At 49.8% G+C, this 23,879-nt stretch overlaps 1 protein-coding gene and 1 non-coding gene across 3 annotated transcripts in view; one reads left to right on the top strand and one right to left on the bottom strand.

The window, feature by feature from the left end:
• The first annotated feature begins 875 nt into the window (after window positions 1–875).
• rrp7a (ribosomal RNA processing 7 homolog A) overlaps window positions 876–23,879 on the top strand; it is a 25,025-nt gene continuing 2,021 nt past the window's right edge. The window contains exons 1-8 of one of the 2 annotated variants that reach the window (XM_078237557.1): window positions 877–982; window positions 1,072–1,214; window positions 2,173–2,298; window positions 2,546–2,669; window positions 2,774–2,871; window positions 3,548–3,746; window positions 4,269–4,746; window positions 4,791–5,747. In XM_078237557.1, the coding sequence (XP_078093683.1) occupies window positions 934–982; window positions 1,072–1,214; window positions 2,173–2,298; window positions 2,546–2,669; window positions 2,774–2,871; window positions 3,548–3,746; window positions 4,269–4,354 (825 nt within the window). In that variant the 5' untranslated portion in view covers window positions 877–933 and the 3' untranslated portion in view covers window positions 4,355–4,746; window positions 4,791–5,747. Of the gene's footprint in view, window positions 983–1,071; window positions 1,215–2,172; window positions 2,299–2,545; window positions 2,670–2,773; window positions 2,872–3,547; window positions 3,747–4,268; window positions 4,747–4,790; window positions 5,748–23,879 lie in introns of those variants that run through there. The other variant, XM_078237558.1, reaches the window with a different exon arrangement.
• Window positions 19,062–19,213, bottom strand: LOC144509544 (U12 minor spliceosomal RNA). Its single transcript, XR_013500473.1, has one exon. It is a non-coding gene; the product is annotated as a U12 minor spliceosomal RNA (small nuclear RNA).

Here is a 23,879-nt window from a genome sequence, read left to right as displayed (position 1 = left end):
ATCTGTGGAGAGTTTTTTCATGCAGAAGGTGGTAGGGGTCTGTGGTAGGTGGATTGGTCATGCTGATTTGTCCCTTTGTGTCCAAAGATGTGTAGATTAGGTGGATTGGCCATGCTAAATTGCCCCTTCATGTCCAAAGATGTGCAGGTTAGATGGATTGGCCATGGGAAATGCATGGGGATTGGGTGTAGGAGTGGGCCTGGGTAGGATGCTCTTTCAGAGGGGCGGTGCAAACTCGATGGGCTGAATAGCGTCCTTCTGCACTTTAGGGATCCTATAGTTCTATGGAACTCACAGCCTGAAAGGGTGGAAGGGGCAGAATCCGTTAACGCATTTACAATATGTGCACTTGAAGTGCTGTAAACTACAGGGCTACAGAGCCGCGATTAGGCTGTCACGGACACACTGGGCTGAATGGCCTTTCAGTATTCCAAACCCTAGCTACTGGGCTGGCTGGGAGTGTGGGCAGATAGGAGGGGAGCAGGTGCTGTACATGCCTGAGTGAAAGATCAAATTGCAGGAAAAACAGCATCCTGACAGCGACTAGGGGATTTTCACAGTAACTTCATTGCACTGTTAATGTAAGCCTACTTGTGACACAAATAATTAAACTTAAACTCTGGTTCCAGTGAAGACGGGGATTAGGAGGGATTTCTGCTCTGAGGGTTGTTAATCTTTATTGGAATTCTCTTCCCCATAGAGAGCAGTGGAGACTCTGCCACTGGAGATATTCCAGGTTGGGTCAGATCAATTAATCACAATGACCAGGCGCCAGGATCAAAGATGGCGGAGGGGGCATTGACGCGTGCGCGTAGCACAGCACGAGTGTTGCGCGTGCGCATCCTCTGTTTGTATTGCGCCTGCGCACGCGGTAGTTTCCGATTGGTTGGTGGGCAGCACTTCCCGTCGTGACGTATTTCCGGGAGCTCCAAGATGGCACCGCCTAGGGTCGGAGCGCGAACCGTCGGCGGAGAATTCACCGGTAAGCGCGGGGGGACCCGCGGGGGAAGGGGAGCCCCTGCTGCCGCCTCTCTCGGACTCACTCCCTGTCTCTCTCTCCCCCTCTCTCAGTGATCCCGGTCCGGTTCTCCACCCGGAGCCGCGCCGCCTGGCATCTCCTTGTGAAGCCGCACCGGGTCCGCGAGGCCGCCGATCAGAAGCGACCGCAGGACCGGAGCCTGTTTGTGCTGAACCTGCCCCCGTACATCAGCCAGGTAACTGCCTCAAGATTATCTATTAGTGCCACAGGGAAGGCTTACATTAACACTGCAATGGAGTTACTGTTAAAATCCCCCAGTCGCCACTCTCCGGCACCTGTTCGGGTACACTGAGGGAGAATTTAGCACGGCCAATGCACCCTAACCAGCACGTCTTTCAGACTATGGGATGGGAGGAAACCGGAGCACCCGGAGAAAACCCACGCAGACACGGGGAGAACGTGCAAACTCCGCACCGACAGTGACCCGAGGCCGGGAATCGAACCAGGTCCCTGGCGCTGTGAGGCAGCTGTGCTAACCACTGTGCCACCTGGGCCCAGCTGGGTGAGGGTGAGGGGTCTGGAAACAGGGGTGAAGATTCGGGGTACTGAGGGGTGAAAGGTCATGGCTTGGGGGGGGGGGGTTGCGGATCATGGTTTAGTCTGATCCAATTGTTAATGAGTGTCATCAAGCTGGGGGTACTTGTGGACACAGTAAGAAGTTTAACAACACCAGGTTGAAGTCCAACAGGCTTATTTGGTTGTGGCTTTTGCTACCAAATAAACATGTTGGACTTTAACCTGGTATTGTTAAACTTTCTACTGTACCCCAGAAAAAAGCCGGCATCTCCACTTCGGTACTTGTGGATACAGAGAGGAGATTCACTGAGGGTTGGAGGGAGTGGTGCTGAGTGACCCAGGCTGATCAGCCATGTGAGGAAGTGCCCTGCAAAGGGGATGTTTCTGAAGCTGCAAGTTAGTCATCTTTATGTTGAATCAGAGCTCCGATGAAGGCTCATCCAGACTCAAAACTTTGGCTCTATTCTCTCTGCACAGATGCTGTCAGACCTGCTGTGATTTTCCAGCATTTTTATGTTTCTGTTTCAGATTCCAGCACCTGCAGTATTTTGCTTTTATCTTTGTCAGTTGGGCTGTGTTAAGTTTGTCTCTTTTTTTTCTGTGTGCTCTGGATTTAGGAGTGCGTGCACAGGTTATTTTCAGAATGTGGTCCTGTGGCCTCAGTGGAACTGCAGGAAAAGCCAGGCCCCAGCACCAAATCCGAGGGGCAGAAATCAAAGTTCTTCTCCGGCCCATCTGCACAGGTATGATCTTAATTTAAATCGCTAGCAAGGCCCATCCCTTAATGCTGTTGGGATGGTGGCATCAGGCTGTGGTGAGGTGATCCCTACTGTGCTGTCAGTGTGAAGCTACAGTGTAGGATTTGCTAAGATCTCTGTGGGTCGCAGTCTCGGCTCAGACCACACCAGGGCAGCTCGGTGGATGGGGCGGGGGGGGGGGTCAGTGTTCCCGCTTTGTGCTACCCTCTGTCTAATTTTCCTCTTACTGCAGGGTTTCCGAGTGGCCTACGTTGTGTTTAAGAGTTCGGCCGGAGTGAAAGCTGCCGTGTCCTGGAAACGCCGAGAGCCCTGGGTCTTGTCCACGAGTCAGCACCCAATCAAAACAGGCCTTCAGAGTGAGTGCAGTGGCACAACCCAAACAAAGCTGAGTTCCTGATTGGCCAGCGCGGCCTCGAGGTCAAAGGACAGGGTCCTGATCACTTGTCTTTGCTTCCTCCAGAATGGATGCACGATTATTGCTCCCGTATCGTTAACCCCGGTGAACTGCAGACTGAGGTTGACGAGTTCATGAAGGAACACGACCAGAAGGTGGCAGAGGTACACAAGGAGGGGGGTTGAAGAGGAGCGGGGAGAGGAGCGTGGGGGGGGGAAGGGGGGAGCGCAGGGGGAAGGGGGGAGCGCAGGGGGTGGGGGGGGAAGGGGGGAGCGCAGGGGGTGGGGGGGGAAGGGGGGAGCGCAGGGGGTGGGGGGGGAAGGGGGGAGCGCAGGGGGTGGGGGGGGAAGGGGGGAGCGCAGGGGGTGGGGGGGAAGGGGGGAGCGCAGGGGGTGGGGGGGAAGGGGGAGCGCAGGGTGGGGGGGAAGGGGGGAGCGCAGGGGGTGGGGGGGGAAGGGGGGAGCGCAGGGGGTGGGGGGGGAAGGGGGGAGCGCAGGGGGTGGGGGGGAAGGGGGGAGCGCAGGGGGTGGGGGGGGAAGGGGGGAGCGCAGGGGGTGGGGGGGAAGGGGGGAGCGCAGGGGGTGGGGGGGAAGGGGGGAGCGCAGGGGGTGGGGGGGGAAGGGGGGAGCGCAGGGGGTGGGGGGGGAAGGGGGGAGCGCAGGGGGTGGGGGGGGAAGGGGGGAGCGCAGGGGGGGGGGAGGGGGGAGCGCAGGGGGTGGGGGGGAGGGGAGCGCAGGCGAAGGGGAACCGATGGGGGCAAGGGAAGATGAGGGTGGTGTAGAGGAAGGAGGGGGTGGGGGAGGCTCACTCGTTACCCCTCACTGTTTGTTCTCTTCCCAGTTGGAAGCTCTGGAGGAGGCGGAGGATGGAGTTCCAGACGAGGACGGCTGGGTGAAGGTGACCAGGAAGGGCCGGCGCCCGGGAATTCCCCGCACTGAGGTGGCAAACCTGCGGCTGCTCCAGCGGGAGAAACGCAGACGAGCTCAGAAAGAATTGCTGAACTTCTACAGCTGGCAACACCGGGAAACCAAACGGGAACGTGAGTGTGGGGGTCAGGGGTCGCGGGGCAGTGGCTCGGGCTCAGGGGATCGCGGGACAGTGGCTGGGGGTCAGGGGATCGCGGGGCAGTGGCTGGGGGTCAGGGGTCGCGGGGCTGTGGGTGGGGTCAGGGATCACAGGGCAGTGGGTGGGGTCGGGGGCTGTGGGCAGTGGTTGGGATGGCAATCGGTCAGGATGCAGGGCATGGGGCTGTGGGTCAAGGGTCACACGGGTCGCGGGCTTGGTGTGGAGGGTTGTGGGGGAAGTACAGACTCTTCAGGAGTCCAGGTGCCGGGTGTTGGTTTATTGGGGGCAGTGAGAGGGTCGAACAGAAGCTGGCAGCGCGGTTTCTCGGGTCCACAGATCGCAGCGACTCTACTGAGAGTGAAGCCTGGCTGCTGAACATCTGATCTGAACCTCAGTAAGTTGTGGGGAGGACGGGGGCCTCACGTCTCCACTGCAGCCCAAACTGGGCTGGTTATATTGTAACTCTGTCCTGATAGTTTATTGTCTCTGTTTGCAGATATCGCTCAGCTCAGGAAGAAGTTTGAAGAGGATAAACAGAAGATCGCTCTGCTGAGGGCTGAGCGAAAATTCAAACCTTACTGAGCTGCCGTCCGCCTGCAGGAGTCCCCGCCTGGGGACTCAATCTGGGTTAGGGCCGAGGGAGGGGCTTTGGCCTGGAGGGTGGGGTCATGGGTGAGATCCTGAGGGTCAGAGTGGAGTCATGGGTGGGGTCCTGGGGGTCTGGGGTGGTCCTGGGGGTCAGGGTGAGGTCATTGCTGTTGTCCTGGGGGTCAGGGTGAGGTCATTGCTGTTGTCCTGGGGGTCAGGGTGAGGTCATTGCTGTTGTCCTGGGGGGTCAGGGTGAGGTCATTGCTGTTGTCCTGGTGGGTCAGGGTGAGGTCATTGCATGGGGTCAGGGTGGGGTCATTGCTGGGGGTCAGGGTGGGGTCATTGTTGGGGGTCAGGGTGGGGTCATTGCTGGGGGTCAGGGCGGGGTCATTGCTGGGGGTCAGGGTGGGGTCATGGGGTTCAAGGTGAGATCATTGCTGGGGGTCAGCTGAGTGTCGAGTTTTTGACACAGGGATTCGGGGTCTGGGGCTGTAAATATTTTGCAAGGGAGACATTCTGCGAATGTTGTCGGCCAAACCAGCCGTGTGGAGGGAAGCTGGATGCTGGTGTTTAACAGAGCACGGTGTCGCAGGGACTGATGTATAAAGTGGCTGGGGTCACACTGCCAGGATTTCACCCAGTCTCGTATATTCTGGCTTTCTCTCTCCTGGCACCTCCTGGTCAGCCAAACACTTTGTTCCTCGCCCCACAGACCTCAGCCTGGGCTCCACGTTGGAATTCTGAGTTCTCACAATGAGCAGCCGGGCAGGAGGTCACTGCAGACGGTCCGGCTGGCCCGGGATCCGGCTCGTCTGCAGTCTGGCACAGTGAAGCCTGAAAGAACCAAACTCCACGGGTCTGTGGCTCTGATACACATTGACATCCAACACTGCAGCTGAACTGGATTTAATCAGCTTCAGTCTTGGGTCCTTGCAGAGGGTGTTTTCTCTCTGGTGTAAAATGCTTCCTCTGCACCTTCTGTATTCTGAAAGCTTCAACTGTTCCTGGAAAATATGGCTTCGAGTTCCTGAGAAAATGCTTCCCAAGCTTTTTAATCTGAGGCCAACCCCATTTTAATGCCTCAGACTTCACGTCACCCCGGAGTGAGAATTGAGGGGAAAGGATGGTTGTTGAGTGGGGAGTTGGGGTTGTTGGGTGGGGGGTTGGAGAGGGAGGGGGGGGGAGGTGGAGAGGGAGGGGGTTGGGTGTTAAAGCTGCTGGGTTTTGACAGGGTAAAGTGAAGACCCCCATTTTTACAGGCTGTGGCGGGGGGTGGGGAACAGACAAACACTTAAAGAGCCCTCTCCCTTCTCGATTCTCACTCCGGCCGCCATTGTCACAGATGACCTACAGTTTGGGTAGGGTTTCATAAATAAATCAGGTTATTTCTTACAAACTGTGTCCAGTTCTGTTCACTCAGAAACGAGGGAGTTATTCAGCTGTGGGAGCTGTGCGGAGAGGAGCTACTGGGGCACTCCCTCCAAATGAGGCCTTCAGCTGAGAATGTGGTGTCCGAGTGGTTTTATCGCGATCAGGAATTATGATGGAGGACATGACTTTGCACAGGGTTACACACAAGCATTTCCACATTGAGAAAAGGTCATTTTTAGACTCAAATCTGGAAGCTTTTCACAAGTGAATGAGTAAGAGCTGGAGTTGGTGCTGGAATGGATTGTGAAGGTGTGGGGTTATCTGCATGGAGAGGGGTTATGGGTGGCACAGTGGTTAGCACTGCTGCCTCACAGCGCCAGGGACCCCGGGTTCGATACCCGGCTTGGGTCACTGTCTGTGCGGAGTCTGCACATTCTCCCCGTGTCTGCGTGGGTTTCCTCCAGGTGCTCCCGTTTCCTCCCACAGTCCGAAAGACGTGCTGGTTAGCTGCATTGGCCATGCTAAATTCTCCCACCGTATACCCGAACAGGCGCCCGAGTGTGGCGACTAGGGGATTTTCAGAGTAACTTTATTGCAATGTTAATGTACGCCTACTTGTGACACTAATAAAATAATCCGCTGAGAAACTTGCAGTTCCATCCACTTCCAATAGGTGTCCTCATCCTATGTTACCAGCATGCATTTCATTCCATATGAATCCAACAGGGGGCCTCGGTCTTCTTGTTTGTTGGGGGGCGGGGTGGGGGGGGGGTCCCTATCCATTAACTGGATGTGGGTGTTGCTGGCAAGTTTATTGCCCATCCCTAACTGCGGTTGAGAAATAGTCTTTAAAAGAAGGGTTTCTCATAACATTGAAACAACACGGAGTATTCTGTCCATTGTGTCTGTGGCCACTCATTGGCAATGCTGTTTTAATTACAACCAGGTAATCTATTTTGAATACAGTTGGTTGAGGGATGAATGTTGGCCAGGACACCATGTATAACTCTCAGCTGTCATGGGATAGTTTACATCCTCCGCAGAGATAAGTCGGAGCCCAAGGTTTATGGTCCTGTACTCCCAGCAATGCAGCACTCAGTACTGAATTGGTGTGACAGCCTAGCTATTTGTTGTTCAAAAATATACTTTTAAAGTACAATATAGATCAGTTTCTTTCAATCCAGTTATTCGACCATAGTGTACTTCACCCTTACTCTTGAGGAAACCAGGCGAGGACTCTTGGAGTTTCAGGCAAGGCCTTTATTACGAACTATTGTACAGACTGGTCCCGGTGCTCCAGCTAGTGGTTCATTATGGAGAGCCCCAATCCAGGAATTATACAGACATTTATAGTTAAGATCCAGTTACAATAAATCAGCATATCCCAATCAAAGATGCACATTTGGACAGAAGTATCTATATCCACTCACAACTATCGATTAGGTTTACATCATGCATAACATACGGGTAAAGTTGTCCAATTACAACTTGCGTACGTCTACCTAATTATAATATCACCAAGCACATATTTCTACACAATTATGAAGTTATCTTTCGAACCAGTGGTATATCAACTCCCCTGTCTCATTATCTCTTGTTAGAACAGACAACAAGCTGCAGCAGCGCATAATTCAATGGAGGTCTTGTGTGTATGCTGTGTGACTGAGTCCTCCCTTGTAACTAGGAGTTTTATGGTCCTTGACGCTTTAATTAAGATCTGTGGTGCTCCTGTGTGACTGAGTTTAGCAGCTGATGTGATTTTTAAACTTGTGAAATTACCCTTTCACCATTACTGGTTATATTTACAATGTGCATTCACAATTCATGTCACTCTCTGATGAATTCTGCCTGAGGAGGTTTAGTTTATGGCCCTTGATGTACTATAGGTCTTAGATAGTGGCCGACCATAAGATATAGGAGCAGTATTAGGCCACTCGGCCCATCGAGTGTGCTCTGCCATTCAATCATGGCTGATATTTTTCTCATCCCCATTCTCCCGCCTTTTCCTCATAACCCCTGATCCCCTTATTAATCGAGAACCTATCTATATCTATCTTAAAGACACTCAATGACCCGGCCTCCACAGCCTTCTGCGGCAAAGAGTTCCACAGATTCACCACTCTGGCTGAAGAAATTCCTCCTCATCTCTGTTTCAAAGGATCATCCCTTTAGCCTGAGGTTGTGCCCTCTGGTTTCCCCATTGCGTCTCTGCGGTGGCTGCCCCAGGCTTGAGAGCGTCCCTCAGCACGTAGTCCTGGGCTTTGGAATGTGCCAGTCTGTCACACTCGGTTGAGGACATTCTTTTCACTGGAAGACCATCGGGTTTCGGGCAGACCAAAGAGCATCTTTCACCGAGTTGATGACCCTCCAGCAGCAGCTGATGTTTGTCTCGGTGTGCGTCCCTGGAAACAGCCCGTAGAGCACAGAGTCCCGCATCACCGAGCTGCTCGACAAATACCACCTCATCTCTCTCCAGAACCTTCTTTACAAAGACACATTCCACAAGGAGGTGGCTGATGGTGACTATAACCAGTGGATTAGAACTGGGAGCTCAACTATTTATGATTAGTATTAATGACCGGATGAAAGGACTGACTATTGTTGCTAAATTTGCTGATGATACAAAGATAAATATGAATGCAAGTTGTGTGGAGGATGCAAAGGGATAAGTGAATGGGCAAAGAATTGGCCGAGGGTGAGGAATGTGAGGTTGGTCACTTTAGCAGGAAGGACAGAAAAGCAGAATGTTATTTAAATAGAGACTACAGAATGCTGCAGTACTGCGGGACCTGGGTGTCCTTGTACGTAAACCACAAACAGCATGCAGGTCCAACAAGTAACCAGGAAGGCAAATGGAATGTCAGCGTTTATTGCAATGAAAATGAAGTATAGAAGTAGGGAATTCTCGCTCCAATTATACAGGGCATTGGTGAGACCACGCCAGGAGGACAGTGTACAATTTTGGTCTCCGAACTTAGGGTGCAATATGCTTGCATTGGAACCAGTTCAGAGAAGATCCACAGTGGGAGAGGTGCTGTCATCTTAGGATCGTATAATCCTGTCAGTGCAGAAGGAAGCCATTTGGCCCATTACCAACTCTGCAACAGAGCATCCCACCCAGGCCCTATCCCTATAACCCCATAGATTTACCCTGCTAATCCCCCTAACCTACAAAGAATCCCTACAGTGCAGAAGAAGGCCATTTGGCCCATCGGGCTTGCACCAACAACAATCCCCATCCAGGTCCTATCCCCATAATGCCGTGTATTTACCCTGCTAATCTCCCTGACACTAAGGGGCAATTTAGCATAGCCAATCCACCTAACCCGCACATCTTTGGACACTAAGGGGCAATTTAGCATAGCCAATCTACCTAACCCACACATCTTTGGACACTAAGGGGCAATTTAGCATAGCCAATCCACCTAACCCGCACATCTTTGGACACTAAGGGGCAATTTAGCATGGCCAATCCACCTAACCCACACATCTTTGGACACTAAGGGGCAATTTAGCATGGCCAATCCACCTAACCCACACATCTTTGGACACTAAGGGGCAATTTAGCATGGCCAATCCACCTAACCCACACATCTTTGGACACTAAGGGGCAATTTAGCATGGCCAATCCACCTAACCTACACATCTTTGGAAACCGGAGCACCTGGAGGAAACCCACAGAGATACGGGGAGAATGTGCAAACTCCACACAGTCACCCGAGGCTGGAATCGAACCCTGGTCCCTGGTGAAGCAGCAGTGCTAACCAGTATGCCACAGTTCCGCCCATCATCTTATATGTTTCAATTAGGTCATCTCTCATTCTTCTAAACTCCAATGGGTATAGGCGCAACCTGCTCAACCTCTCCTCATAAGACAACACCTCCATCCCCGGAAACGGTTAATTGAACCTTCTCTGAACTGCTTCGAATGCAATTATATCCTTTCTTAAGCAAGGAGACCAAAACTGTCCTCCAGATGTGGTCTTACCAAAGCCTCGTACAGCTGCAGCAAAACTTCCCTATTCTTAAACTCAATTCCCTTCGCAATAAATGGCAACATTCCATTTTGATTTATTATTGTCACGTGTATTTGGGGTACAGTGAAATGTATTGTTTCTTGCGCGCTGTACGGACAAAGCATACCGTTCATAGAGTACATGAGGAGAAGGAAAGGAGAGGGTGACTCTGTCAGGCCGTTTACGTTTCTGCGCAGCACAGGCAGGATTCACTGGACCCGCTGCAGTGGGTGGAGATTTGGCTGAGTGCCCAGTCCTCTGTTCTCACTGGCAACGGGGCATGAGTCTGGCGTTTTGATAAAAGTACCAGCCATGATCATGGCTCGAATGGCAAACTCCAGCTATTTTCTGTTTGCCGTGCGGATGAAGCATCTCTCCTTCAAAGACCTGCTCTGCAACCAAATGTCAACTTCACATTTATAATGTTTATTATTAAATTTCTAAAACCTCGATTTCCATCTTGTTTTCTAAGCCCCCCCCACGCCTCCTCCCCCCCCTCCCCCCCCCCTCTCCCCCCCCCCCCCCCCCCCCACTGCTTCTCCAACCCTACTAGGACTAACTGCCACATTCCTCAAGTTCCCTTTGACACTCTGCACCCTTGTTCTACTATTCACACATTCCGATCTCTGAATGGATGCTTTTAGCACCATTCCCAGCCTTTATCATCCCTTTGTCTTTTTGTCTATGCCATTCTGATCAATACAGCACTGGGTGGCACAGCGGGTTAGCACTGCTGCCTCATGGCGCCAGGGACCTGGGTTCAATTCCAGCCTTGGGTCACTGTCTGTGTGCACGTTCTCCCTGTTTCTGCATGGATTTCATCTGGGTGCTCCAGTTTCCTCCCACAGCCCAAAGATGTATAGGTTAGATGCATTGGCCGTGCTAAATTGCCCCTCAGTGTCTCAGGATGTGTAAGTTAGATGGACTGGCCATGGTAAATGTTTCAGGTAATGGGGAGAGGGCCTGGGTAAGGTACTCTGTCAGAGTAGATGCAGACCTGATGGGCCAAATGGCCTCTTATGCACTGTAGGGGATTCTATATAGAAACATAGAAGATAGGAGCAGGAGGGGGCCATTTGGCCCTTCGAGCCTGCTCCGCCATTCATTACAACCATGGCTGATCGTCCAACTCAATAGCCTAATCCTGCTTTCTCCCCATAACCTTTGATCCCATTCGCCCCAAGTGCTATATCCAGCCGCCCCTTGAATACATTCAATATTTTGGCATCAACTACTTCCTGTGGTAATGAATTCCACAGGCTTACCACTCTTTGGGTGAAGAAATGTCATCTCACCTCCGTCTTAAATGGTCTACCCTGAATCCTCTGGTTCTGGACTCCCCCACCATCGGGAACATCCTTCCTGCATCTACCCTGTCTAGTCATAGAATTCTACAGTGCAGAAGGAGGCCATTTGACCAATCGAGTCTGCACCGACCACAATCCCACCCAGGCACTATCCCTATAACCCCATGCATTTACCCTAACTAGTCCCCCTGACACTAAGGGGCAATTTAGCATGGCCAATCCACCTAACCCGCACATCTCTGGAGTGTGGGAGGAAACCGGAGCACCCGGAGGAAACCCACGCAGACTCCGCACAGACAGTGACCCAAGATAGGAATTGAACCCAGGCCCATGACACTGTGATGCAGCAGTGCTAACCACTGTGCCACCATGGCGTCCTATTAGAATTTTATAAGTCTCTGTGAGATCGCCCCGCATTCGTCTGAACTCCAGCGAAAACAATCCTAACCTAGTCAATCTCTCCTCATACATCAGTCCCGCCATCACAGAATCAGCCTGGTAAACCTTCGCTGCACTCCCTCGAGAGCAAGAACATCCTTCCTCAGAAATGGAGACCAAAACTGCACACAATACTCTAGGTGTGGCCTCACCAAGGCCCTGTATAATTGCAACAACACATCCCCGCTCCTGTACTCGAAACCTCTCGCAATGAAGGCCAACATGCCATTTGCCTTCTTTACCGCCTGCTGCACCTGCATGCTTACCTTCAGTGACTGGTGCACAACGACACCCAGGTCCCACTGCACACTCCCCTCTCCCAATTTACAGCTACTAAGGTAGTAGTACCCATACAGACTCCACATTGTCAGAGCTAATATCCTTTCTCACCACTGTGTTAATTTCCTCTTTAACCAGCAGTGCCACTCCACCACCTTTTCCTTTATGCCTGTCCTTCCTAAATACTGAATACCCTGTCTTCTTGTTTTTGCTTCCAAAGTGAATAACCTCACACTTATCCAAATTATTCTGCATCTGCCATTGATTTGCCCACTCACCCAACCTGTCCAGATCATTCTGAAGGATCTCTGCATCCTCGCCACAGTTCACCCTCCCACCCAACTTGGTATCATCTGCAAACTTTGAGATGTTACATTTTGTCCCTTCATCCAAATCATTAATATATATTGTGAATAGCTGGGGTCCCAGCACTGATCCCCGTGGCATCCAACTAGTTAATGCCTGCCAATTTGAGAAGGACCCATTTATTCCTACTTTTTGTTTCCTCTCTGCCAACCGATTTTCTATCCATCTCAATACACTTCCCCCAATCCCATGCGCTTTAATCTTGCACAATAATCTCTTGTGCGGGACTTTGTCAAACGCTTTCTGAAAGACCAAATCGACTGGCTCCCTCTTGTCAACCCTACTAGTTACATCTTCAAAGAACTCCAACAGATTTATCAAGCATGATTTCCCCTTCATAAATCCATGCTGACTCTGTCTGATCCTGCCACTGCTTTCTAAATGCTCCGCTATAAAGTCCTTGATAATTGATTCGAGAATTTTCCCCACTAACGATGTTAGGCTTACTGGCCTATAATTCCCTGTTTCCTCTCTACCTCCCTTTTTGAATATTGGAGTGGCATTTGCTACCCTCCAATCTGCAGGGACTGTTCCAGAGTCTATACAATCCTGGAAGATGACCACCAATGCATCCGCTATTTCTAGAGCCACTTCCTTAAGTACTCTGGGATATAGATTATCAGGCCCTGGGGATTTATCCGCCTTCAATCCCATCAACTTTCTCAGCACCATTTCTCTATTAATATTGATCTCCCTCAGTTCTTCCCTCATTAAATCTTGCATTCTCCAACATTTCTGGCATCTGATTTGTGTCCTCATTTGTGAAGACAGAACCAAAGTATGTATTCAGTTGCTCGGCCATTTCTTTGTCCCCTATTATACATTTCCTCGTTTCCGTCTGTAGGGGACCTACATTTGTCTTCACCAACCTCTTTCTCTTCACATATCTATAGAAACTCTTAGTGTCAGTCTTTACGTTCCCACAAGCTTACTTTTGTACTGTATTTTCCCCTTCTTAATCAATCCCTTGGTTCTTCTTTGCTGAATTTTAAACTGCTCCCTGGCCTTGCACTCAACCCTGGAACACTTAAATAACAAGGACACCTGTGTCAGACTCCTATTTATTGACTACAGCTCAGCCTTCAACACTATTATTCCCACAAAACTCATCTCCAAACTCCATGGCCTGGGCCTCGGCACCTCCCTCTGCGACTGGATCCTGAACTTCCTAACTCACAGACCACAATCAGTAAGGATAGGCAACAACACCTCCTCCACAATCATCCTCAACACCGATGCCCCACAAGGCTGTGTTCTCCTTATATTTCTTATACACCTCTGACTGTGCGGCCAAATTCCCCTCCAATTCAATTTTCAAGTTTGCTGACGATACCACCGTAGTGGGTCGGATCTCAAACAATGACGAGACAGAGTACAGGAATGAGATAGAGAATCTGGTGAACTGGTGTGGCAACAATAATCTCTCCCTCAATGTCAACAAAACAAAGGAGATTGTCATCAACTTCAGGAAGCATAAAGGAGAACATGCCCCTGTCTACATCAATGTGACGAAGTAGAAAGGGTCGAGAGCTTCATGTTTTTAGATGTCCAGATCACCAACAACCTGACCTGGACCCCCCATGTCGATACTATAGTTAAGAAAGCCCCGATACTATAGCTAAGAATGCCTCTACTTTCTCAGAACACTAAGGAAATTTGGCATGTCAGCTACAGCTCTCACCAACTTTTACAGATGCACCATAAAATGCATCCTTTCTGGTTGTATCACAGCTTGGTATGGCTCCTGCTCTGTCTAAGACTGCAAGGAACTACAAAAAGTCATGAATGTAGCCCAATCCATCACGCAAACCAGCCTCCCATCCATTGACTCTGTCTACACTTCCCGCTGCCTCGGCAAAGCAGACAGCATAATTAAGGAATCCACGCACCCCGGACATTCTCCCTTCCACCTTCTTCCTTCAGGAAAAAGATATAAAAGTCTGAGGTCACATACCGACCGACTCAAGAACAGCTTCTTCCCTGTCAGGTGTTGAATGGACTTACCTTGCATTAAGTTGATCTTTCTCTATACCCTAGCTATGACTGTAACACTACATTTTGCACTCTCTCATTTCCTTCTCTATGAACGGTATGTTTTGTCTGTATAGCACGCAAGAAATAATACTTTTCACTGTATGTTAATACATGTGACAATAATAAATTAAATAATAATAAATCAGAACTATTATTTTTCTTGGCCAATCTGTAGGCTTCTTCCTCAGATTGGTTACTCTCTCTAATTTCCTTTGTAAGCCATGGATTGGCCCTCTTACCCATTTTGCTTTTGTGTCAGACAGGAATAAACAGTTGCTGCAGTTCCCCCATGCGTTCCTTGAATGTTTGCCTTTCCACTGTCTCCCAATCTATCAAGGCCAACTCACGCCTCATATCTTCATAGTTCCCTTTGTTAAGATTCAGCACCCTAGTGTCTGGATCAATTACTTCACTCCCCATCTTGATAAAAAATTCTATCATTTTATGGTCGCTCATCCCCAAGGAGTCTCGCACAACTAGATTGGCAATGATCCCCTTCTCATTACACAGTACCCAGTCTAAGATGGCCTGCTCTCAAGTTGGTTCCCCCACATATTGGTCAAGAAAACAATCCCGTATACATTCCAGGAATTCCTCCTCTACAGCATTGTGGCTAATTTGATTTGCCCAATCTACGTGCAGATTAAAATCACCCATGATCACCGATATTCCCTTATCGCATGCATCACTAATTTCATGTTTAATGCCATTCCCAACGTCACCACTGCTGTTTGTGGGTCTACATATGACACCCACTAATGTTTTTTGACCCTTGCTAATTCTCAACTCTATCCATACAGACTCCACATTGTCAGAGCTAATATCCTTTCTCACTACTGTGTTAATTTCCTCTTTAACCAGCAGTGCCACTCCACCACCTTGTCCTTTATGCCTGTCCTTCCTAAATACTAAATACCCTGGCACATTCAGTTCCTATCCCTGATCACCCTGCAGCCATGCCTCCGTAATCCCAATTATATCGTACCCGTTTCCATCTATCTACGCGATTAGTTCATCCAAATTATCGCAAATGCTCCGCGCAGAGGGTGGCACGGTGGCACAGTGGTTAGCACTGCTGCTTCACAGCTCCAGGGACCTGGGTTCGATTCCCGGCTTGGGTCACTGTCTGTGTGAAGTCTGCACATTCTCCTCGTGTCTGCGTGGGTTTCCTCCGGGTGCTCCGGTTTCCTCCCACAGTCCAAAGATGTGCGGGTTAGGTTGATTGGCCATGCTAAAAATTGCCCCTTAGTGTCCTGAGATGTTAGAGGGATTAGCGGGTAAATATGTAGGGATATGGGGGTAGGGCCTGGGTGGGATTGTGGTCGGTGCAGACTCGATGGGCCGAATGGCCTCCTTCTGTACGATGTGGAGATGCCGGCGTTGGACTGGGGTAAGCACAGTAAGAAGTCTCACAACACCAGGTTAAAGTCCAACTTGATTTCTGTGTCTGTTTGCACTGTTGGAGAACAGATATCCACTCCATCTGACGAAGGAGCAGCGCTCCGAAAGCTTATGGTATTTGCTACCAAATAAACCTGTTGGACTTTAACCTGGTGTTGTGAGACTTCTTACTCTCCTTCTGTACTGCAGGGTTTCTATGATTTCTATGATTCAATAAGGCACAGAACCTTTAAAGCTTGCCTTTTTAACATTGTCTTATTCCTAATATTTTTCTCCAGAGCCATGTTTGAATTTAGAACATAGAACATAGAACATTACAGCGCAGAACAGGCCCTTCGGCCCACGATGTTGCACCGACCAGTTAAAAAAAAAAAAAACTGTGACCCTCCAACCTAAACCAATTTCTTTTCGTCCATGAACCTATCTACGGATCTCTTAAACGTCCCCAAACTAGGCGCATTTACTACTGATGCTGGCAGGGCATTCCAATCCCTCACCACCCTCTGGGTAAAGAACCTACCCCTGACATCGGTTCTATAATTACCCCCCCTCAATTTAAAGCCATGCCCCCTCGTGCTGGATTTCTCCATCAGAGGAAAAAGGCTATCACTATCCACCCTATCTAAACCTCTAATCATCTTATATGTTTCAATAAGATCCCCTCTTAGCCGCCGCCTTTCCAGCGAAAACAATCCCAAATCCCTCAGCCTCTCCTCATAGGATCTCCCCTCCATACCAGGCAACATCCTGGTAAACCTCCTCTGCACCCTCTCCAAAGCCTCCACATCCTTCCTGTAATGTGGGGACCAGAACTGCACACAGTACTCCAAGTGCGGCCGCACCAGAGTTGTGTACAGTTGCAACATAACGCTACGACTCCTAAATTCAATCCCCCTACCAATAAACGCCAAGACACCATATGCCTTCTTAACAACCTTATCTACTTGATTCCCAACTTTCAGGGATCTATGCACACATACACCTAGATCCCTCTGCTCCTCCACACTATTCAAAGTCCTCCCGTTAGCCCTATACTCAACACATCTGTTATTCCTACCAAAGTGAATTACCTCACACTTCTCCGCATTAAACTCCATCCGCCACCTCTCGGCCCAACTTTGCAACCTGTCTAAGTCTTCCTGCAAACTACGACACCCTTCCTCACTGTCTACCACACCACCGACTTTGGTGTCATCAGCAAATTTGCTAATCCACCCAACTATACCCTCATCCAGATCATTAATAAATATTACAAACAGCAGTGGCCCCAAAACAGATCCCTGAGGTACACCACTTGTAACCGCACTCCATGATGAATATTTACTATCAACCACCACCCTCTGTTTCCTATCCGCTAGCCAATTCCTGATCCAATTTCCTAGATCACCCCCAATCCCATACATCTGCATTTTCTGCAGAAGCCTACCATGGTGAACCTTATCAAACGCCTTACTAAAATCCATATATACCACGTCCACTGCCTTGCCCCCATCCACCTCCTTGGTCACTTTCTCAAAAAACTCAATAAGGTTAGTAAGGCACGACCTACCTGCCACAAAACCATGCTGACTATCACCTATCAATTCATTACTCTCCAAATAACTATAAATCCTATCCCTTATAATTTTTTCCAACATCTTGCCGACAACAGAAGTGAGACTCACCGGTCTATAATTCCCGGGGAAGTCTCTGTTCCCCTTCTTAAACAATGGGACAACATTCGCTAACCTCCAATCTTCTGGTACTATACCAGAGGCCAACGACGACCTGAAGATCAGAGCCAGAGGCTCTGCAATCACTTCTCTTGCCTCCCAGAGAATCCTTGGATAAATCCCATCCGGACCAGGGGATTTATCTATTTTCAGACCCTCCAGAATATCCTGCACATCCTCCTTATCAACTGTAATACTGTCTATTCTACTCCCTTGCAACCCAGTGTCCTCCTCAGCTATATTCATGTCCCCTTGCGTGAACACCGAAGAGAAATATTGGTTCAATGCTTCACCAATCTCCTCCGGTTCCACACATAACTTCCCTCTGCCATCTATAACTGGCCCTAAACTTGCCCTAACCAACCTTCTGTTCTTGACATACCTATAGAACGCCTTAGGATTCTCTTTAACCCTATCCGCCAAAGTCTTCTCATGTCCCCTTTTAGCCCTTCTAAGCTCGCTCTTCAACTCCCTCTTAGCCAATCTAAAGCTTTCTAGTGCACTACCCGAGTGCTCACGTCTCATCCGAACATAAGCCTCCTTTTTCTTTTTAACCAACAAAGAAACTTTTTTGGTGCACCACGGTTCCCTAGCCCTACCAATTCCTCCTTGCCTGACAGGGACATACCTATCACAGACTCGCAGTAGCTGCTCCTTGAAAAAACTCCACATGTCGGACGTTCCCAGTCCCTGTAATCTCCTAGTCCAACCTATGTTTCCTAATTCTCTCCTAATAGCCTCATAATTACCCTTCCCCCAGCTAAAACCACTGGCCCGAGGTTCATGCCTATCCCTTTCCATCACTAAGGTGAACGTAACCGAATTGTGGTCACTATCACCAAAATGCACACCAACTTCCAAGTCTAGCACCTGGTCTGGCTCATTTCCCAGCACCAGATCCAATATAGCCTCACCTCTAGTTGGCCTGTCTACATACTGAGTCAAAAAACCTTCCTGCACGCTTTGAACAAAAACTGACCCCTCTAACGAGCTAGAGCTATAACAATTCCAGTCAATATTAGTCAAGTTAAAATCCCCCATAACAATTGCCCTATTACTTTCACTCCTAAGCAGGATTGACTCCGCAATCCTTTCCTCAACCTCTCTAGAACTTTTAGGAGGTCTATAAAAGACTCCCAACAGGGTGACCTCTCCTCTCCTATTTCTAATCTCCGCCCATACTACCTCAACAGATAAGTCCTCATCAAACCTCCTCTCTGACACTGTGATACAATCTCTGACCAATAATGCTACCCCTCCCCCTCTTCTACCTCCTTCCCTACTTCGACTAAAACATTTGAACCCCGGGACCTGCAGCATCCATTCCTGCCCCTGCTCTATCCATGTCTCTGAAATAGCCACAACATCGAAGTCCCAGGTACTGATCCACGCTGCAAGTTCACCCACTTTATTGCGAATACTCCTGGCATTGAAGTATACACATTTCAAACCCTGCTCCACCCCACCTCTGCAATGCCGTGCATTGCAGTCCCCATCCATGCATCCCTCACTTTCAGCCCCACTACTCAGGATCCCTCCTTTAGTCCTTGATTTCTCTATCATTTTTCTTATTCCGTTTTTTACCTTCTGTTTTTGTGCTTGCTCCCTCCTCCTTTTAGTTTGTGTGTGATTCAACCCCACCCTTAGTATAACACTAAGATTTTCCTTGTCCTCACCTCCATCTCTCAGTAGATGCTGTTACTAGAGCAGTTTTGTTGAGATTCAATCTATTATTGTTACCACTGTTTGGGGGGGAAAACCTGTTTGAGGGATGGGCCGGGCAGATCACTGCGCTGCGGCATCCCACAAAGTAGGCAGGTCACCTTGCAGGGCGACCTTTACCCGCTCAAAAATTCCTCTCGCACAAGGCGGCGAGGACCCGGGCGTCACCCCGGACCGTTATTTTCCTTACTCATTAGTTTAAGGCATACCGGACTCTACCCACTGCCCGACACAAGTTCCGACCGACCCCATTCACAGTCAGGGTGGGTGCACCATCACACAACCTGGAATGGCATAACCGATGTGGAGGGGCTACGACCCCCCTGCGTGGTGCCAGCGGTTTTCCTCCAAAAATGTCCATTAAGTAAATTAGAAAAGAAAACTGTATTATGTAAAGTAGGCAGACCAGGAGCATTATGGGAGTAGTTGCCCGCGGCGGATTGGGGGGGGGACGTTGTCGCTCTGGATTGTGGGAGCTGTCGCCCGGCATTGTGGGAGTTGTAGTCGCTCTGGATTGTGGGAGCTGTAGTCACCCGGCATTGTGGGAGTTGTAGTTCTTGCCCCACTGAGCAGCTTCCAGTCTCTGCTCCTTGTCCAGGAAGGCAGCAGCAGGAGGGCCTGAGTTTTAAATGCTGCATTTTATTTGTTAATTCTGTGTAACATGGCCCATCAGACCTGTTGAATGGATTTAATCTGCCTGACTTCTTTTTTTGCAAGAGGGATGAATGGCTTTTATAGGATCCTTAAATGTACCTGTCGTCAAGATTTTATTGATTCCTATTGATGTTTCAATGTGAAAAATGCTTCAATAAGACTGAAAGGACTTTTAAGAAAGTGTCAATGATCATTTGCAATCCTGTTTGCATGCGCATGGCTCCAAAATAGCACAAACCATCTTTCTAGCAGGCAGTGCCAGATCTTAAGGAGTGAGAAACATGTTTCTTTCTCTGGCCTTCAGCCTTTACGCTCTCTGTTACGCGAGGGCCTGGGTGAGAGCGAGGGCACGCCACAGGGAGCAGCAGCGCAGAGTCAAGCACCATTCCCGCAGGCTGATAAGGAGCATCAATTACCCCCCGCAGAGGGTGTACAGGGAGAGGACGTCATTCGAGATGATGTCGGAGGATTTGTGCGTGCGGCAGCTCCGTTTCAACAAGGAGGTGATAGGCCGCCTGTGTGACATCCTGCAGGAGGATCTGAAACCGAGCTCCAAATGCCGCACGGCCTTATCGGTGGCGATGAAGGTTACCACCGCGCTGAATTTCTATGCGTGCGGGTCATTCCAGTCCAGCGTGGGCGACACGTGCAAGATCACTCAGAGCGCTGCCAGGGCCTGCATCCACCAGGTCACCAACGCCATCTTCCGCAGGGCTTCCGATTTCATTCATTTCGACATGGCCCCAGCCCGGGTGAGGGAGCGGGCCACCAAATTCCACAGAGTGGCCGGATTCCCCAAGGTCCTGGGGGTTATTCGCGGCGTCCACATCCAACTGAAAGCCCCCAACGATGAGCCAGTTTCGTACATCAACAGGAAAGGCTTTCACTCGTTGAACGTCATGATTGTTTGCGACGCCCAGACGCGGATCCTGAACGTGAATGCGGATCAGAAGGGCAGCGCCAATGATGCTTCTGTCCTCGAGAACTCCAATTTGTTTCAGTTCATGAGTAAAGTACCTCAGAGCTCTGGGTGGTTGCTAGGCGACAAGGGGTACCCACTAAAGACGTGGCTGATGGTGCCCTACAGCCAGGCCGAGAGCGACGGGCAGGAAAGATACAACCACGCACACGTCTGCACGCGCCAACGGGTGGAGAGGACCATCCGGCTGCTGAAGTCACGTTTCCGCTGCTTGGACAGGTCCAGGGGCATCTTGCAATATTCTCCCATTAAGGTGTCGAAGATCGTCGTGGCCTGTTGCGCGCTGCACAACTTCGCCCTGCAGGAAGGGCTGACCTTTCACCCCTCGGAGGAGAGTGAGTCAGAGTCAGACGAGATGGAGGATCCGGATGTGGCTGGAGCCGGGCCCCACGATGTGCCCGAGGAGGCTGCCAGGGCAGCCAGAGAGCAGCTGGTGGAGGATCGATTTGGACTTTGAGGAAGAGAGAAAGTCCCTCTCTCCCGGGGAAATCAGGTTACAGAATCGCGTAGATACGAAGTGATGTTTTATTGAAAGACCTGTGCCACCGACACGGTGGTTAGCACTGCTGCCTCACAGCGCCAGGGTCCCGGGTTCGATTCCTGGCTTGGGTCACTGTCTGTGCAGAGTCTGCACGTTCTCCCCGTGTCTGCGTGGGTTTCCTCCCACAGTCCAAAGATGAACAGGATAGGTTGATTGGCCAGGTTAAATCACCCCTTAGTGTCAGGGGGATTAGCAGGGTAAATATGTGGGGTTACGGGGATAGGGTCTGGGTGGGATTGTGGTCGGTGTAGACACGATGGGCCAAATGGCCTCCCTCTGCACTGTAGGGATTCTATGATTCTAAGATCTTTCACCTTGTTATCACTGAATAATGACAATGTCAGCAGCTTCGAGCCGAGTTTTGCATCCAATTTGTGTTCATTAGTTATTTTTGTACATTGTACTTTTGTAAACTGTCGAAATGTCAAGATGGCTCCATGGTATAAATCAATTTTGAATACTATATAGAATTCAATTCCGACCTTGGGTCACTGTCTGTGCGGAGTCTGCACGTTCTCCCCATGTCCGCATGGATTTCCTCCAGGTGCTCCAGTTTCCTCCCGCAGTCCAAAGATGTGCGCGGTTAATGTGGATTAGTCATGCTAAATTGTCCTTTAGTGTCCAAAGGTGTGCTGGTTAGGTGGATTGGCCACGCCAAATTGTCCCCTCGTGACCCATGATGTTCTGGTTAAGTGGATTGGCCAGGCTAAATTGCTCCTTAGTCTCCCAAGATGTGCTGGTTAGGTGGATTAGACATGCTAAATTGTCCCTTAGTGTCCAAAGATGTGCTGGTTAGGTGGATTGGCCGTGTTAAATTACCCCTTAGTCGGGGGCTAGCAGGGTAAATATGCAGGGTTATGGGGATAAGGCCTGGGTGGGATAGTAGTTGGTGCATGCCAATGGGCCGAATGGCCTCCTTCTGCACTGTAGGAATTCTATGAGTTGATGAACTACAGGCTCATATGTAAATATAACATACTGAAATATAAACTAATCTATAAATACAACTCTCAATAATTAATACATTATCTGACCATCTCTTCATATTCATTTTTTAAAGTATATATATATTCATAAAATGTGTAAAAGTGCATAACAAGCAGTTCAAATTCAACATTAGATATATTGCAATACATTTTTCAAATCAGTGTCCACTCTGAGGTGTCACATGATCACTCTGCAAAATGGTGGACAGGCAGCACAAGCACACTGGGGATTGGGTAGCTTCACTGGTGCCCTCCCACTGAGGGACCAATCCATGAGTGGTAGTTTCTGCCACAAGTGTCGCACATGGAGTGGTTATCAGGTGTCACTGTGGGTCGTCGTTTTTGCTGTTGGTTGCCTGTCACCAAGCCGCCGTAACCACTGGTCGTCATGACGACGCACATTGGCCCACAGAGGACGTCTCCATTTTCCTCCGTCATCAGCTAGTGGTATCCCAGGTGCATTAACCAATGGTTAGGTTCTACAGATTGCACCTGCTAAGTGACCTGGAAGCGCTTTTGCGCCATTCTTCACTCTAAAACTGTCAGGAGTGAAGCCATCAATGTGTCCATTGTATATGTTGTAATGAAAGGAATTACTGAAGCAGTCCATGTCCAAATGCAGCAGGACCCGGACAATATCCAGGCTTGGGATGACAAGCGACAAGTAACATTCGTGCCACACAAGTGCCAGGCAATGACCAGCTCCAACAAGAGAGGATTGAACCATCGTGCCTTGACATTCAATGGCATTACCATTGCTGAATCCCCCGCTGTCAACATCCTGGCTGTTACCATTGACCAGAAACTGCTCAGATGAAGGGTCACCCAGACTCAAAACGTTGGCTCTATTCTCTCTCCACAGATGCCTCAGACCGGCTGAGATTTTCCAGCATTTTTGAATAGAAACTGAACTGGACTAGCTAGTTAAATACTGTGGCTACCAGAGCAGGTCAGAGGCTGGGAATTCTGTGGTGAGTAACTCTCCTCCTGACTCCCCAAAGCCTGTCCACTATCTACAAGGCACAAGTCAGGAGTGTGATGGAATACTCCCCACTTGCCTGGATGGGTGCGGCTCCAACAACAGTCAAGAAGCTCGACACCTTCCAGGACAAAGCAGCCCCGCTTGATTTGCATCAAGCACGAACATCAACATCCACCCCCTCTACCACCAATGTTCAGTAGCAGCAGTGTGTACTATCTACAACATGCACTGCAGCAATTCACCAAAGATCCTTAGCACTTTTCAAACCCAAGACCACTTCCATCTAGAAGGGCAGCAGATACCTGGGAAAACCACCACCTGCAAGTTCCCCTCTAAGTCATTCACCATCCTGACTTGGAAATATATCGCCCGTTCCTTCGCAGTCGCTGGGTCAAAATCCTGGAATTCCCTCCCTAACAGCACTGTAGCTGTACCTACACCACATGGACTGCAGCAATTCAAGAAGGCAGCTCACCACTACCATCTCAAGGGCAACTAGGGATGGGCAATAAATGCTAGCTTAGCCAGCGACAACCACAACTCGTGAAATAATAAAATAACAAGTTTGAGGCAGTGTTTTGGCAGGAGGTATAGAGGCAATTTGTCCCAGCACACTGGTGTCAGTCAACCCAGGGAACTGTCTGAGGGACACCGCTTCCTATTCCCTCAGAGCCTCTAATACGTCACATGCAGACCACTGCCTGCTGAACATCTGGTCAGAGGTGTTTTAC

The sequence above is a fragment of the Mustelus asterias genome, chromosome 21, assembly GCF_964213995.1.
Source record: "Mustelus asterias chromosome 21, sMusAst1.hap1.1, whole genome shotgun sequence".
NCBI lineage: Eukaryota > Metazoa > Chordata > Chondrichthyes > Carcharhiniformes > Triakidae > Mustelus > Mustelus asterias.
The sequence above is the reverse complement of the archived record's forward strand: the minus strand, read 5'-3'. Positions and strand labels throughout refer to the sequence as shown.